The 16296-nt window shown below is 41.4% G+C and overlaps 1 protein-coding gene across 1 annotated transcript; it reads left to right on the top strand.

Moving 5' to 3' along the window:
- The first annotated feature begins 1007 nt into the window (after nt 1–1007).
- On the top strand, nt 1008–16207 carry ddx42.L (DEAD-box helicase 42 L homeolog). Its single transcript, NM_001087100.1, is given in 18 exon segments — nt 1008–1052; nt 4115–4333; nt 6435–6582; nt 7971–8032; nt 9423–9459; nt 10739–10891; nt 10978–11082; nt 11161–11280; nt 11363–11539; nt 12411–12539; nt 12765–12864; nt 13137–13184; nt 13311–13408; nt 13528–13804; nt 14236–14462; nt 14606–14716; nt 14803–14904; nt 14997–16207. Coding segments are annotated over 17 exon segments (2844 nt in total). The 5' UTR covers nt 1008–1052; nt 4115–4121; the 3' UTR covers nt 15735–16207.
- The last annotated feature ends 89 nt before the right edge of the window (nt 16208–16296 follow it).

The raw sequence follows: 16296 nt of genomic DNA, 5'->3' as shown, positions 1-16296 counted from the left end.
AAGACCCTGTCTATGCCCCTAAAGACCCTGTCTATGTCCCTTGTTCTGCCCCTAAGGACCCTGTCTATCCCCCTTGTTCTGCCCCTAAAGACCCTGTCTATGCCCCTGTCTCTGCCCCTAAAAACCATGTCTATGCCCCTTGTTCTGCCCCTAAAGACCCTGTCTATGTCCCTTGCTCTGCCCCTAAAGACCCTGAGTACCTCCCCAACATTTTGGAAATAAAAAGAGGGACAAAAAAGTTGTCCACTGTATTGACCACGCCCATTTGTGTGGCCACACCCCCTAATTACCATGTTCATTTTACAAAATTTGGCAGGTTATGAAAGTTTGAACATATTTCTGTTTTTTTTTCTAGTTATTACAGTTTTGTTAATAAAGAATTGCCCTTTAAGCTGTGAGTCTAACTTCTCCCAAGGGACCTGTTATCTTATATTGTCACAAATAATTATTTTCTTATCTCGAAGTTGTTACAAAAGTATCTTATCTGCAGCGTGTGGCTGTTCTGGGTTCTCTGCCAAAAGCCAATTAAGTGAGAAACGTATTTCTTTTTCTGGCTGTTCGGTGTAGAGAAAAACGGGACTTTCACTTTCCAGTACAAACGAGGGACTGCAGGTTGAGCTGTCAAAAGAGGGACTGTCTTTTATAAATAGGACAGTTGGGAGGAGGTACAGTCTATGCCCCTACAAACCCTGCCCATGCCCTTTGCTGTGGCCCTAAAGGACTAACAGGGACCTATTTACTGGAGGTGCTGCATATGGGTGCCCAGTAAGGCCCTTTATTTCCCTAGCTTGGTCCCTCCCTGAGCCACAACCAGAGACCAAAGGCAGTTTAAAAAAAATGAGGGACATTTCGACGCACAGAGAGTCATAAAAAATCGCTCCACCTCACTCTCCCAGAACACCACAGCGCTGGAAGATACAAGCCAGTCACGTGACGCGCTCCCTGTTCCTGACGTCATCTCGGTGCGACGGACGTGTTTACGAGGCGCTGAGCTCGGAGGTGGCTGCGGCGGACAGCGCAACGAAGGAGGAGCAGGCTTCTGAGACATTGGGGTACGGGGATAATCGTATTGCTGGGGGGGGGGCGAGTAATTAGGGGGAGTCGAGAGAACAGTGCGCGGGGGCTCAGTATTGGTCACGGAGGGCAAGTCGTACGGACAAGGGGCGGGTTGTATAAACACAAAGGCTCTGCCTCCTGAATAAACGTAATGAAGGTTTGGGGGGAGGTGCTTGTACCTATATAGATACATTATTATACACATTATATACATTATTATATACGTGGCGGAATTCTCACGATTTTATTGATAGGCATATTATGAATTATTACAGAGGTTCATTCAGTACAGCTGCTGTGTAGCCATGGGGGCAGCCATTCAAGCACAGGATACACAGTAGATAACAGATAAGTACTACTATAGTTTATATAAACAAGCTGCTGTGTAGCCATGGGGGCAGCCATTCAAGCACAGGATACACAGTAGATAACAGATAAGTACTACTATAGTTTATATAAACAAGCTGCTGTGTAGCCATGGGGGCAGCCATTCAAGCACAGGATACACAGTAGATAACAGATAAGTACTACTATAGTTTATATAAACAAGCTGCTGTGTAGCCATGGGGGCAGCCATTCAAGCACAGGATACACAGTAGATAACAGATAAGTACTACTATAGTTTATATAAACAAGCTGCTGTGTAGCCATGGGGGCAGCCATTCAAGCACAGGATACACAGTAGATAACAGATAAGTACTACTATAGTTTATATAAACAAGCTGCTGTGTAGCCATGGGGGCAGCCATTCAAGCACAGGATACTCCGTAGATAACAGATAAGTACTACTATAGTTTATATAAACAAGCTGCTGTGTAGCCATGGGGGCAGCCATTCAAGCACAGGATACACAGTAGATAACAGATAAGTACTACTATAGTTTATATAAACAAGCTGCTGTGTAGCCATGGGGGCAGCCATTCAAGCACAGGATACTCCGTAGATAACAGATAAGTACTACTATAGTTTATATAAACAAGCTGCTGTTTAGCCATGGGGGCAGCCATTCAAGCACAGGATACACAGTAGATAACAGATAAGTATTACTATATTTTATATAAACAAACTGCTGTGTAGCCATGGGGGCAGCCATTCAAGCACAGGATACTCCGTAGATAACAGATAAGTACTACTATAGTTTATATAAACAAGCTGCTGTGTAGCCATGGGGACAGCCATTCAAGCACAGGATACACAGTAGATAACAGATAAGTACTACTATAGTTTATATAAACAAGCTGCTGTTTAGCCATGGGGGCAGCCATTCAAGCACAGGATACACAGTAGATGACAGATAAGTACTACTATAGTTTATATAAACAAGCTGCTGTGTAGCCATGGGGCAGCCATTCAAGCACAGGATACACAGTAGATAAAAGATAAGTATTACTATAGTTTATATAAACAAGCTGCTGTGTAGCCATGGGGGCAGCCATTCAAGCACAGGATACACAGTAGATAACAGATAAGTACTACTATAGTTTATATAAACAAGCTGCTGTGTAGCCATGGGGGCAGCCATTCAAGCACAGGATACACAGTAGATAACAGATAAGTACTACTATAGTTTATATAAACAAGCTGCTGTGTAGCCATGGGGGCAGCCATTCAAGCACAGGATACACAGTAGATAACAGATAAGTACTACTATAGTTTATATAAACAAGCTGCTGTGTATCCATGGGGGCAGCCATTCAAGCACAGGATACACAGTAGATAACAGATAAGTACTACTATAGTTTATATAAACAAGCTGCTGTGTAGCCATGGGGGCAGCCATTCAAGCACAGGATACACAGTAGATAACAGATAAGTACTACTATAGTTTATATAAACAAGCTGCTGTGTAGCCATGGGGGCAGCCATTCAAGCACAGGATACTCCGTAGATAACAGATAAGTACTACTATAGTTTATATAAACAAGCTGCTGTGTTGCCATGGGGGCAGCCATTCAAGCACAGGATACACAGTAGATAACAGATAAGTACTACTATAGTTTATATAAACAAGCTGCTGTGTAGCCATGGGGGCAGCCATTCAAGCACAGGATACTCCGTAGATAACAGATAAGTACTACTATAGTTTATATAAACAAGCTGCTGTTTAGCCATGGGGGCAGCCATTCAAGCACAGGATACACAGTAGATAACAGATAAGTATTACTATATTTTATATAAACAAACTGCTGTGTAGCCATGGGGGCAGCCATTCAAGCACAGGATACTCCGTAGATAACAGATAAGTACTACTATAGTTTATATAAACAAGCTGCTGTGTAGCCATGGGGACAGCCATTCAAGCACAGGATACACAGTAGATAACAGATAAGTACTACTATAGTTTATATAAACAAGCTGCTGTTTAGCCATGGGGGCAGCCATTCAAGCACAGGATACACAGTAGATAACAGATAAGTACTACTATAGTTTATATAAACAAGCTGCTGTGTAGCCATGGGGGCAGCCATTCAAGCACAGGATACACAGTAGATAACAGATAAGTACTACTATAGTTTATATAAACAAGCTGCTGTGTAGCCATGGGGGCAGCCATTCAAAGGAGAAAATGCTCAGATAGCAGATAAGCTCTGTAGAACATAATGTTATGCATCTGTTATCCACTATTTAACCTGTGCCATATAGCCTTTTTTCAATTCCCCCCATGGCTACACAGCAGCTTGTTTATATGAACTATAGTATTGTTTCTGAAGCAAACACATCCGTTTTACCAGTGCAGGTCAACACTTCATGATATTTTCATTACTTTAAAACACTTTCATTTTTGGTGTTACTGTTCCTTTAATGAATCAATTCACGGCCTGTAAATCCATTTATATTAGAAATAGGACAGATCTTCTCATTGGCAATGACAGGACTAATGCTTTAGGGCAATGTTTACTGAATTATGGGAAGAGGCCTGATCCCTTCTCTTTGTGTTGCTGATACCTTTTCTGGGACAAGAACAAATCTCCGTGTACGTCATGAGCCGCATTTTATTAATATTGTTATATGTGCGTGTTTATTCGCTAATCTCACTATTGTTATCTTGTGTCCTCAGCGTAACCATGAACTGGAACAAGGGAGGATCAGGCAACAAGCGTGGATTTGGGTTTGGAGGATTTGCCATCTCCACTGGGAAAAAGGAGGAGCCCAAGTTGCCCCAAGTCTCACACAGTGCCTTTCAGTCGGCGTCCTCAAAGTATGGCTCCACTAGTAACCAGCTCCCCTCGTTCTACAAAATTGGCTCCAAGCGGGCGAACTTTGACGAAGAGAATTCGTAAGTGATGGGGGGCCAGGGGTAAGAAATGATGTCTAACTGGAAGCCCACAGGCTAAATGTAACTCTGATTTAAATGTATATGTAATGATTTATATGGCGCCAAACTGCTCAAGAGCTCCATTGCTTTAAAGGAGAAGAAAAGTCTTCTTCCACTTGCGGGTGCCAAATGTTTGTGATTGTATTTACTTACCTGAAATCCCGGGGCCGGTGCTCCTATCAGCAGAAAACTGCACCGGCCGGGGTTATTCCAGTGAGCCCCATGGATCGATCCTCTTTCGGCTTCTTCTTTCTTCTCTCAGCTGCGCATGCGAAGTAGAGCAAACAGCTGAAGTTTAAATAAAGTCGCTTTTCCATTATACTGCATATACGTCTGGCCCTGGAAATTTGAAGAAAGAAGAAGCCGGAAGAGGATCACTTTGTGGTGCTCACTGGTATAACCCCGGTGCAGTTTTCTGCTGATAGGAGCCTCAGCCCCGGGTTTCAGGAAAGTAAATACAATCACTTAGGGGTTCCTAACATCTAGCACCCCCAAGTGGAAGAAGAGTTTCCTTCTCCTTTAATCACTGACATCATCATTTCATTCTAAATTTACCTCTGACCATATAGTGGGTAACTGACCCACCGTTGGAGAGAACTGGTATAAAGAATAGTTATTAGCCTTTGTTTAGTGGTGACATGTTCCCCAGAGGTTTTCAGAGATTGTTAAAACGGTAGTTCACCTTCAAGTTAACTTTTAGGGGCCCATTCACCAAGCTCGAGTGAAGTATTCAAAGTAAAAAAACTTCGAATTTCGAAGTGTTTTTTGGGCTACTTCGACCTTCGACTTTGAATCGAAGGATTCGAACTAAAAATCGTTCGACTATTCAACCATTCGCTAGTCGAAGTACTGTCTCTTTAAGAAAAAACTTCGACCCCCTAGTTCGCCACCTAAAAGCTACCGAACCCAATGTTAGCCTATGGGGAAGGTCCCCATAGGCTTGGCTAAGTTTTTTTGGTCGAAGGATAATCCTTCGATCGTTGGATTAAAATCCTTCGAATCGTTCGTTTCGAAGGATTTAATCGAACGATTCCTTCCTTTTTTTGCGCAAAAATCCTTCGACTTCGATATTCAAAGTCGAAGGATTTTAATTCCTAGTCGAATATCGAGGGTTAATTAACCCTCGATATTCGACCCTTGATGAATTTGCCCCTTAGTATGTTATAGAATAGCTAAATTTAAGCAACTTAGTTATTTGTTTTTTATATTATTTGCCTTCTTCTTCTGGCTCTTTGTAGCTTTCCAATGGGGGTCACTGACCCCATCTAAAAACAAATGCTCTGTAAGGCTACAAAGGTTTTGTTGTTGCTACTTTTTATTACTCCTCTTTCTATCCAGGTCTCTCCTATTCATATTCCAGTCTCTTATTCAAATCAATGCATGGCTGCTAGGGTCATTTGGGCCCTAGCAACCAGGTTTGTGAAAATCCAAACAGGAGAGCTGCTGAATAAAAAGCTAAAAAACTCAAAAGCCACAAATATTAAAATATATGTATATAGGTCATGCCTATGAATAAGTTGGAAGCACAGAATCTCAAGAATGCCATCTTTTTCTTGTAGCCTTAAAGGGGTGGTTCACCTTTTTGTTAACATATAGTATGTTATAGAATGGCTAATTCTGAGCAACTTTTCAACTGGCCTTCATTATTTATTTTCTATATTTTTTGCTACTTTATTAGTCATCTTTCTATTCAGGCTTCTCCTATTCATATTCAGTCACTTATTCAAATCAGTGCATGGTTGCTGGGTCAATTTGGACCCTAGCAACCAGATTGCTGAACCTGCAAACTAGAGAGCTGCTGAATTAAAAGCTAAGTAAAAGTCAAAACCCACAAATAATAAAAAATGAAAACCAATTGCAAATTGTCTCAGAATATCACTCTCTACATTATACTAAAAGTTAACTGAAAGGTGAACAACCAATCAGTCCCTGCTCCGGTGCAGCTTACTGGCTAAGGTCCCTGTCACATTCACTTTATATTATTAAAGAATAATATAACCTCATCCAATGAAGCACTACCCACAGCTGGATATCCTGTAATTCAGATTACTTCTCTATGCAGTTATTTTGATGATGAAGAGGAAGACTCCAGTAATGTAGACCTGCCCTACATTCCAGCTGAGAATTCCCCGACCAGGCAGCAGCTCCGTTCCAAGACGGATTCCGACAGTGAAGAGGATCCTCTGGAGGCTTTCATGGCAGAAGTTGAGGTTAGTCTCTTTATTTTAAAGGGATGGTTCACCTTCACAGGGGTTGTTCTCCTTCCAGCACTTTTTTTCACTTCAGTTGGTTTCAGACAGTTCACCAGAAATAAAGACTTTTTCCAATTATTTTCTATGTGTGACTGTTTTACTAATATTGACATATAAAGTGTCATTTTCACCTTCTAAAGCAGCTCTGTGAGGGGGGGTCGCTGACCCTGTAAACTGATCTACAGTAAATTGATACATTTAGTTGATAAATTTCTTATCTTTGTCCCTGCTGAGCAAAATCCCTGAGTTTCATTACAGGCAGCTGTTAGAATTGATACAATAGTTGCTGATACTGTAGAGAAATGTATCAACTAAATGTTGCAAAAGTGTAACAGTTTAGAGTCTGCACCTGAATTACTGAGCTGCCAGACTGTACCAGACATTAAACTTAGATTTTGGAAAAGCTATAAAAAATTTAAATGGAAAGCAATTGGAAAAAGTCTTTATTTCTGGTGAACAATCTGAAACCAACTGAACTGGAAAAAAGTGTTGGAAGGTGAACATCCCCTTTAAGTTAACTTTTAGTATATTATAGAATGGCCAATTCTAAACAACTTTTCAGTTGGTCTTCATTTTTTTCTTCTCTAGTTTTTTAATTATTTGCCTTGTTCTGATTCTTTCCAGCTTTCAAATAACCCCATCTAAAAACAAATGCTCTGAAAGGCCACATATTTAATGTTATTGCTACTTTTTATTACTCATCTTTCGATTCATGCTTCTCCTTTTCATATTCCAGTCTCTTATTCAAATCGGTGCATGGTTGCTAGGGATTGCTTGGACCCTAGCAACCAGATGGCTGAAATTGCAGAGCTGCTGAATATAAAGCTAAATAACTCAATTAATCAAAAAGGAAAACCCAAATGCAAACTGTCTTAGAATATCCCTCTCTGCGTCATACTAAAAGTGAACTCAAAGGTGAACAACCCCTTTAAGGTGACCACACACCATGCTTATTAGGCCCATATATTAGCCAAAACTCCCTCTTCTATTGATAACAGATCAGGCTTCTTTTTGGAATCAATAGGATTTTTTATCCTGTCCTTACTGAGCTCTGAAAACAGGTCCATGGCCAACAGCTTTTTGAGGGCCCTTGATGTAATCTAATATCAATTATCCCTTGTTCTAATGATTTGATTGAATAGGCCTGCTACTTGGATGGCTAGATCAGCTATTGGATAAATATCTGGTCTTTTAACAGCCTGTCCTGCAACAAGGGCAAAGTGTCCTCAAAGGATCTGTGGTCTTCAATGTGTAAATTTTTTTTTTTTTGGTTGTGGTGCCAGATGCACCTTTTGCAAGGAAATACATCTGTTATGAATGAAGCTCAATATTTTTCTCATATGTAGGATCAAGCTGCCAAAGATATGAGGAAACTGGAGGAGAGAGACAAAGAGAAAGCGAATGCCAGGTATGTGTATTCAGGAATTGAACTCTGTGTCATGTGACTAGTGCAGGAGCAACAGTTGCACCTTAATTTTCAGTGCAGAGGTTCTGTGCAACAGTAACTAGGCATATAGGGAGGTAATAAGTATGCAGTAGCACGTACCTTGTCATGAGGTCTTAATGTCATGTCATGGGAAAAAAAAAATTTTTCAAAATGAATCAGTTAATAGTGCTGCTCCAGCAAAATTCTGCACTGTAAACCATTTCTCAAAAGAGCAAACAGATTTTTTTATATTCAATTTTGAAATCAGACATGGGGCTAGACATTTTGTCAATTTCCCAGCTGCCCTGGTCATGTGACTTGTGCCTGCACGTTAGGAGAGAAATGCTTTCTGGCAGGCTGCTGTTTTTCTTTCTCAATGTAACTGAATGTGTCTCAGTGGGACATGGGTTTTTACTATTGAGTGTTGTTCCTAGATCTACCAGGCAGCTGTTATCTTGTGTTAGGGAGCTGCTATCTGGTTACCTTCCCATTGTTCTTTTGTTTGGCTGCTGGTGGAGAAAAGGGAGGGGGTGATATCACTCCAACTTGCAGTACAGCAGTAAATAGTGATTGAAGTTTATCAGAGCGCAAGTCACATGACTTGGGGCAGCCGGGAAATTGACAAAATGTCTAGCCCCATGTCAGATTTCAAAATTGAATATAAAAAAATCTGTTTGCTCTTTTGAGAAATGGATTTCAGTTCAGAATTCTGCTGGAGTAGCACTATTAACTGATTCATTTTGAAAAAATTTTTTTTTCCCATGAGAGTATCCCTTTAAAGGTTCTATACCCTAGTGATTACAATGAGCCCTGTAATTAGGCTTTACATTGAAAGTGTGTTTTGACTATTATTTAGATCTAATTTTGTTATTTGATTTGATTGTGTTTACTTACTTCGAGTCTATGCAAGGAAAAGCTCAGTATAATAAGTTCTTACCTTTTTTTCTGCCTGTCTGTGTCTTATGCAGAATAAATAAGGAAAGGAGCTCATTATACAGGAGGGAGAATTAATCCTTCGCATTATGATTTCAAAATGTCCAGGAGGCAGGATTATGTTTAACCTGAAACTAGTCGTTATTTGCTCTGTTTAATAAACAGACAACAGGAAGTATAGATTCGGGTTAAATTCAGATAATAGTCAGAAGACAGTTTCCAATCAAACGCTATTTATCGGGCTCATGTGCACAACTGATTTGCTGTACTTAATGCTGTTTAGCAGGGAAATATATCCCGAGCCTGTCACTGACCAAAACCTCTTCTGATATATTGTGTGCTTGCCAGTAGGGGCAGTATTTCATGCACTCTGTGTGATTCACAGCTGAGCATTTGGACCACTTGCAGGGAAGTTTGTTTCTCTTCTTCTTTCTTGCAGGGGTATCCGTGACGACATTGAGGAAGAAGATGATCAGGTAAATGTGTAGATATTTATTTTTGTGTCTGGGTATTTGGGGAGATCAGTGCAGGGTCTAGCAGTTAGAAGAAGAGACCCGAGAGCAAATAGGGTACATGCATGAGAGTAGACATGGATATCAGGGCCTGCTGCATATAATCCTTTTATATGTTATGGCTTTTCCCTTTTGTGGTGGCACCGATGTGAAGGAAGGTTGCACATATCCTTTTATATATAGTCATAATATTATTTTAATATTACAATAGGCACTCAGAACGGCACTAGGTAATATTTCAAGAACCAGACTATTGCTTTTCTGCTCTTACCTGAAGCCCTGTTGTAGGCATAGTTTATAATTTCCTTGTCCACAAGAATGCAAATTAAAAAAAAAAAATACAGTTCTAATTAGGGCTGAATCTTCTCCCTGTCGGTCATTAAGACAGAGTGGACTGCATTGAGAGCACTGTAGCATGGGTGAAGCTCTTAAAGGAGAAGTAAAGCTTAACTATAGAAATGTTGTACATAATGTTTTGGGCTTCTGTACAAGCCCAAGGCAACCACAGCTCTTTAGCAGTAAAGATCTGTGTCTCCAAAGATGCCCCAGTAGCTCCCCATCTTCTTTTCTGCTGATTCACTGCACATGCTCTGTGCTGCTGTCACTTACTGAGCTTAGGGACCCACTCACAATATACAGTACACATAGAATAGAAATGTCACAATATAAGGCTGATTAGTGATTAATACAGATAATTACTACATGGCAGCACAGAAACCAGTGCAATTAGCATCAGAATTGAATAATCAGCAAACCTATAGCATCAGCTTATATTACAGACCAACCTCATTTTCTGATGGATAATTAGTGACGAGCCCTAAGCTTAGCTTCTCAACAGCCAATCAGAGCCCACTGAGCATGTGAGTGTCACAGACACTTTCCAAGATGGTGACCCCCTGTGACAAATTTGAGGTCCTGGATCATTGCTGCTATTGAGATGCTGACACTTTAGACTGGTGCAATAAGTTCAGTTTAGGGTTTAGTTCTCAATCAAGGCTACACAGTTGGCATTCATAGGATTACTTTATTATTTGCTTGCTTTTTTTTTGTTGAACTGTTCTATATAAAAAGATGTGATTTTGGTATCCATTTTAAGTATCCTGTCTATCACTTGCCAGACCTCTGTGGGATTCTTGTCGCCACTGAAAATAAGATTCTTGTGAGCAAAAAAGGTTTAAATGGGGATGGAGGGAGAAATGTAATACCTTCATTCCTCTAGTCCTTTTTCCTTTTGCCCCTGCAGGAAGCTTATTTCCGATACATGGCTGAAAATCCAACCGCCGGCCTTGTTCCGGAAGAGGAGGAAGACAATCTGGAGTATGACAGTGATGGCAATCCCATTGCCCCGACTACAAAGCGCATTATCGACCCTCTGCCTCCTATTGATCACACAGAAGTGAGTGTTTATCCCTTACCTGTCGAAGGATCCCACTGGCATACTGTTTACAACTGATGTATTCTTCTGTTTAATTTCACATACAGATTGAGTATCCACCTTTTGAGAAGAACTTCTATGAAGAACATGAGGCAATCACCTCTCAGACCCCACAGCAGATCACAGAGCTGAGACACAAGCTAAACCTGCGGGTAAGAAAACGAATTAAGTAATTTGGAGCGACATTATTCTCTATAATCTCACACAAATGTTTCATCCCTTACACACAGGTTTCTGGGGCAGCACCACCACGTCTTTGCAGCAGTTTTGCTCACTTTGGATTTGATGAACAGCTACTGCACCAGATCCGGAAGTCAGAATACACTCAACCCACGCCCATCCAGTGTCAGGTATGTGCAGCGCGTTCTGTCTTCATTCTGTCTATTCTTTCTTTACTGACTTTCACCTAAATCTTAACCCCTATATATTTAGGGAATCCCAGTGGCCCTGAGTGGACGAGACATGATCGGCATTGCAAAGACTGGAAGTGGTAAAACTGCTGCATTTATTTGGCCAATCCTAGTGCACATCATGGACCAGAAGGAACTGCAGCCGGCGGATGGGCCCATTGCTGTGATTGTGTGCCCCACCCGTGAGCTGTGCCAGCAGGTACTACACACCTTACTACAGTAACTACACAAGTGGTCTACAGAAATGTCTATCAGACTATACATTGATAGGATCATGCATGCAATAGCTTTAGTAATTTGCACCAGATGATAATTAGTATTTAGATTATTTTCTCTTGATCAGACTGTAATATATTAAGGCAAATGTCTTATGTCCTGTTGACAGCAGTCGTAGGATATTATAACACAGTAGGAGATGTAACAGTGGAGAAGAAGGATTGTGTCCAGCCAGTGTGAGAGAAAATGGCAGCTTAAGCATGGATGAGCATTTTAAGTTACTAATACTTTTATAGCATTTGGGGGGGGTGAAATATATTGATCTCTTATTGCAATGGTGAGACAAATAAAAGGGAAACTATAGAATCTCTTTAAATAATATCTGTGCTGAATATGTTATGGGCATTGTGCATTTTGCTCTTAAATAATGTTCGTACTTGCTTAGGTGAAGTCTATATTTCTGAATATAAAGCATGTTTTTTTTTTACATAGTAACCTAGTAAATTAGGTAGGAAAAAGACACACATCCATCAAGTTCAACTTTTTAACTCTGTTTTAACCTGCCTAACTGCTATTTGATCCAGAGGAAGGCAAAAAACCCAATTTGCCTGTCCAATTTGCCTGTCCAATTTGCCTCAGAGGGGGAAAATCCTTCCTGACTAGTCTCTGGATCAACTTGTACTATGAACTATCTTCCGTAACCCTGTTTTTAGATTATAAGGTCCAATTAACCCTCTTGTATCAGTCTGTTTGTATTGTAATCTGTATTTATGATGTAGAGACTTTTCTATTGTACACACGGCTGAGTATGTGCTTTATAAATATGTGTTATTATAGTAACGTCTCCATCTCAGATCCACAGTGAATGCAAGCGGTTTGGGAAGGCGTATAATCTGCGCTCTGTAGCAGTGTATGGAGGCGGCAGCATGTGGGAACAGGCAAAAGCCCTACAGGAAGGCGCCGAAATAGTTGTGTGTACTCCGGTGAGTAAAGACCAGATTGTATATTACTATAGAGTCTGTATTAGAACCAATGCAAGGATCTTAATATAACAATTAATATGTTCTTCAACTTTCAAGGAAGTGTTATATGGTCCATAGATTGAATGGATAAAATTGGACTATATATCTAACACACAAACCCACAATCACCCACCACATGAAGCTGTAGAGGAACACTCTAACATTAACATCTTACTTCCACTGCAGGGTCGACTTATTGACCATGTTAAGAAGAAGGCTACCAATCTCCAGCGTGTCACATACCTGGTGTTTGATGAAGCTGACCGTATGTTTGACATGGGGTTTGGTAAGTAGCTGGCCTAATAAGTGGGGAACAGTGAGAAGGAGGAAGTTTAGTAACACACTATTATGACAAAGGACTAAAAAGAGATGGTACTAACCATCCTGACATCAGTTCCTGTTCAGTGTAAAGAGATATTTCCACTAAAAGGGTTCTTTTTATAAGGATATTCTTCAGAGTTTGGTTGTTGGTAGTGGACCTTCTTCAACTTGAGAATGTTGTGGTGGTAGGAAGGTCACACGTAATAGTGTATTTTTTTGTTTGTTTGTTTCTGACAGAATACCAGGTTCGATCCATTGCAAACCACGTGCGACCGGATAGACAAAGTAAGTTATTTGACAGTTTTGTACAGGTGCAAATGGATATGAATGACTGGCACAGTATTATATTGCTAGAGTCAATATGCTTGTCAGGAGCTCACAGTGATGGTTTACTCTCTCCTTCCCTGCCAGCTCTCTTATTCAGCGCCACCTTTCGAAAGAAGATTGAAAAGTTGGCCAGAGACATTCTAGTCGATCCTATCCGTGTGGTTCAGGGCGATATTGGAGAGGTGAGATAGTTGAAAACCTATGGTATATATATTTTGACAGTATCCACACCTCTTCAGATTATACACATACATTCTGTCTGTATTCCCCATGTTACCTCTTGTGTCCACGTACCTCTCAGGCAAATGAAGACATCACTCAGGTGGTAGAGATTTTGCCCTCTGGCCCAGAAAAGTGGACGTGGCTAACACGCAGACTGGTGGAGTTTACATCAACTGGAAGTGTCTTGGTGTTTGTCACCAAAAAGGCCAATGCAGAGGAGCTGGCTGCCAATTTACGACAAGACGACCATCCCCTGGGTCTTCTCCATGGTGATATGGACCAGAGTGAGAGAAACAAGGTCATTTCTGATTTCAAGAAGAAATCCATCCCTGTCCTGGTTGCTACAGATGTGGCAGGTAGGAAAGTCGATCAGGCAGCAAGACAAAACTCTTTGACCTCGGGTCTTAATATGGTCCGCCAGCAGCATAAACATTTGTGCACTGGAGATGACTAGAGTCTGCAGTTAGATCTGTTTGGGTTTTAAGTGTGTCTAATATAAGGCGTTATATTGAAATGAGGCTTGATTCCTATGTCTCCAGGTCAATTGTGTTTGGTCAGATCATTAATATGTATAATATTTCCAAAGGCTGCTAAAAACTGTGGAATCACAAGCTTTGCACAACCCTAAAAATGGCCAAAATACGAACACGCCTGTTCTGTAGCAGTTGTTGCAAGCAAATCAACATGTTTCTGATATAAGTGCAGATCCTTATGTCGTCGTTGGTTGTCCTTGTCTCGCGACATCCTCAATTCTTTATCAGAATAACACATTGCATTTTTTCGGCAGCCCGGGGCTTGGATATTCCATCAATCAAGACTGTGGTAAACTATGACGTGGCACGAGACATCGACACGCACACTCATCGCATTGGTCGAACAGGCAGAGCGGGTGAAAAGGGAGTGGCCTATACTCTGTTAACATCCAAAGAGAGCAACTTTGCTGGAGACTTGGTGAGAAACCTCGAGGGTGCCAATCAGTACGTGTCAAAAGAGCTGCTGGATCTGGCCATGCAGGTAAAACAAATCCTTCAGAGCTGCTTTAACCTATGAAATAATGTAACATATCTGAGCCCCAGTGTTGACAAATCTGTCTTCATTTTGTTTGATTTGCAAGTTTGTGATTTGACTTTTTTTTATTTTTTTCCTCCTCTTCCAAGAATTCCTGGTTCCGTAAGTCTCGCTTCAAGGCTGGAAAGGGCAAGAAGTTAAACATTGGGGGTGGAGGCCTTGGATACCGTGAAAGACCCGGGCTAGGAGCTGAAAGCTCGGTGAGCACAGACTTCAATTGTTTTCAAATGTCTTCAATTATCATTGGCCTTGAGATGTCTACAACATTTTTACTTTTTGCCCCTAGGAACATGGCACTGGTGGAAATGTGATGAGCAATTATGAAGCATTTAAACCTTCAGGAGGTGCCATGGGAGACAGGTTATCTGCCATGAAGTCTGCTTTTCAGGTGAGCATTTTCATGGTTTAAACTACAAGCATATACCCCATGGTTTTGCAATGCAAACATAGAAAATTCACCTATTTCTCCTCTGTTGACAGTCTCAGTACAAGAATCATTTTGTTGCTGCCAGTGCTAGCACCCAGAAAACTGGTACGTCTTCAATTAACTCTGGAGCTTGGACCAGTGCTGGGAGTTTAAGTTCTGTTCCCAGTGCACATCCACCTAGTGGGAAACTCCCTGCAGAAGCTGCTCCACCACCAGTTCACACAGCCATGCTAGGCTTTACCAGCAGTGGGACTCTTAGCAGCATTCCCACTGGTTATCCAGCAAACATCAGCAGTGCCAGCTACCCAGCAGCTACATTGTTTGGTGCCCGCGATGGTGCAAGTGCAGGTAGTGAAAGTGGTGGTAGAGAGCGACATAGTGACAGCAAAGGACGCCATGGGGACAGCCATCGTCCTAGTGATCGGGAAGGATATCGGCATGGAGATGGACATCGACACTCAAGCAGTAGTCGTCACGGAGAGAGAAATGGAGGCGAGGGAAGGAGAGAAAGCTCCCGAGATGGGCGAAGAGACAGCTCGCGGGATGGAGAAAGTCGTAGAGATGGCTCACGAGATGGGGGCGAGGGCAGGCGCGAGAGCTCTAGGGATGGGGAGGGACGTAGAGAGAGTTCTCGAGATGGAGATGGGAGGAGAGAGAGTTCAGGAGATGGGAGAAGAGAGGTAGTAGGGGATGATGGAGACAGCAGGAAAGAGGGCACCAGGGAGGCAAAAACTGACACCTTTGCCATACCCGTACCTCCCAAGCGTAAGAAGAGCCGATGGGACAGTTAAGCCAGCCGACAGCGTCCCAGAATGAATTTGCATAAATGTATTTGTTTCCTTTTTGTTTTGCTTGCTGCTGGGGAAGCCACATTGTGCAAGAGCTCTGCCAGTTATCTGCTTCTGATCTTTATCTTCAAGTTTCCATCTTGGTAATCACCCCTCAGGTTCAAGGGGGTTTCCACTCCATGTTTGCTTCTGTTGTGCTTTGAGAGATCCATTAAGAGCAACCAACCAGCTCTACATAAAATACACTAAACTGTATCACTCTCCATTAAAATTGAGAATAGATCTGCTCTTTAACAAGAAACCTGCTTTTAAGTGCTTATCCTCTCCCATTTTTGGACACTCTTTTGATTGTGTGTTTAGATAATGTGTTTTCTGTACATAGCAAAAATACCAGTTTTTATGTGTATTTTTTTTTTTCGTCCATTGTGCTCATTTCACAGACCAAGCAGAACATTAAAAGAACATTTTTGTTTTTATGTGGTCCCTGTGTTTTTTCTTTTGACTGTTCCTTCAGAATTTCTGTTTGGACAGAACAACAATTTGGAGGAACCAATTACAGAAATAT

The sequence above is a fragment of the Xenopus laevis genome, chromosome 9_10L (assembly GCF_017654675.1).
Source record: "Xenopus laevis strain J_2021 chromosome 9_10L, Xenopus_laevis_v10.1, whole genome shotgun sequence".
Taxonomy (NCBI): Eukaryota; Metazoa; Chordata; class Amphibia; order Anura; family Pipidae; genus Xenopus; species Xenopus laevis.
Note: the sequence above shows the minus strand (reverse complement) of the source record. Positions and strands in the feature narration are given on the sequence as shown.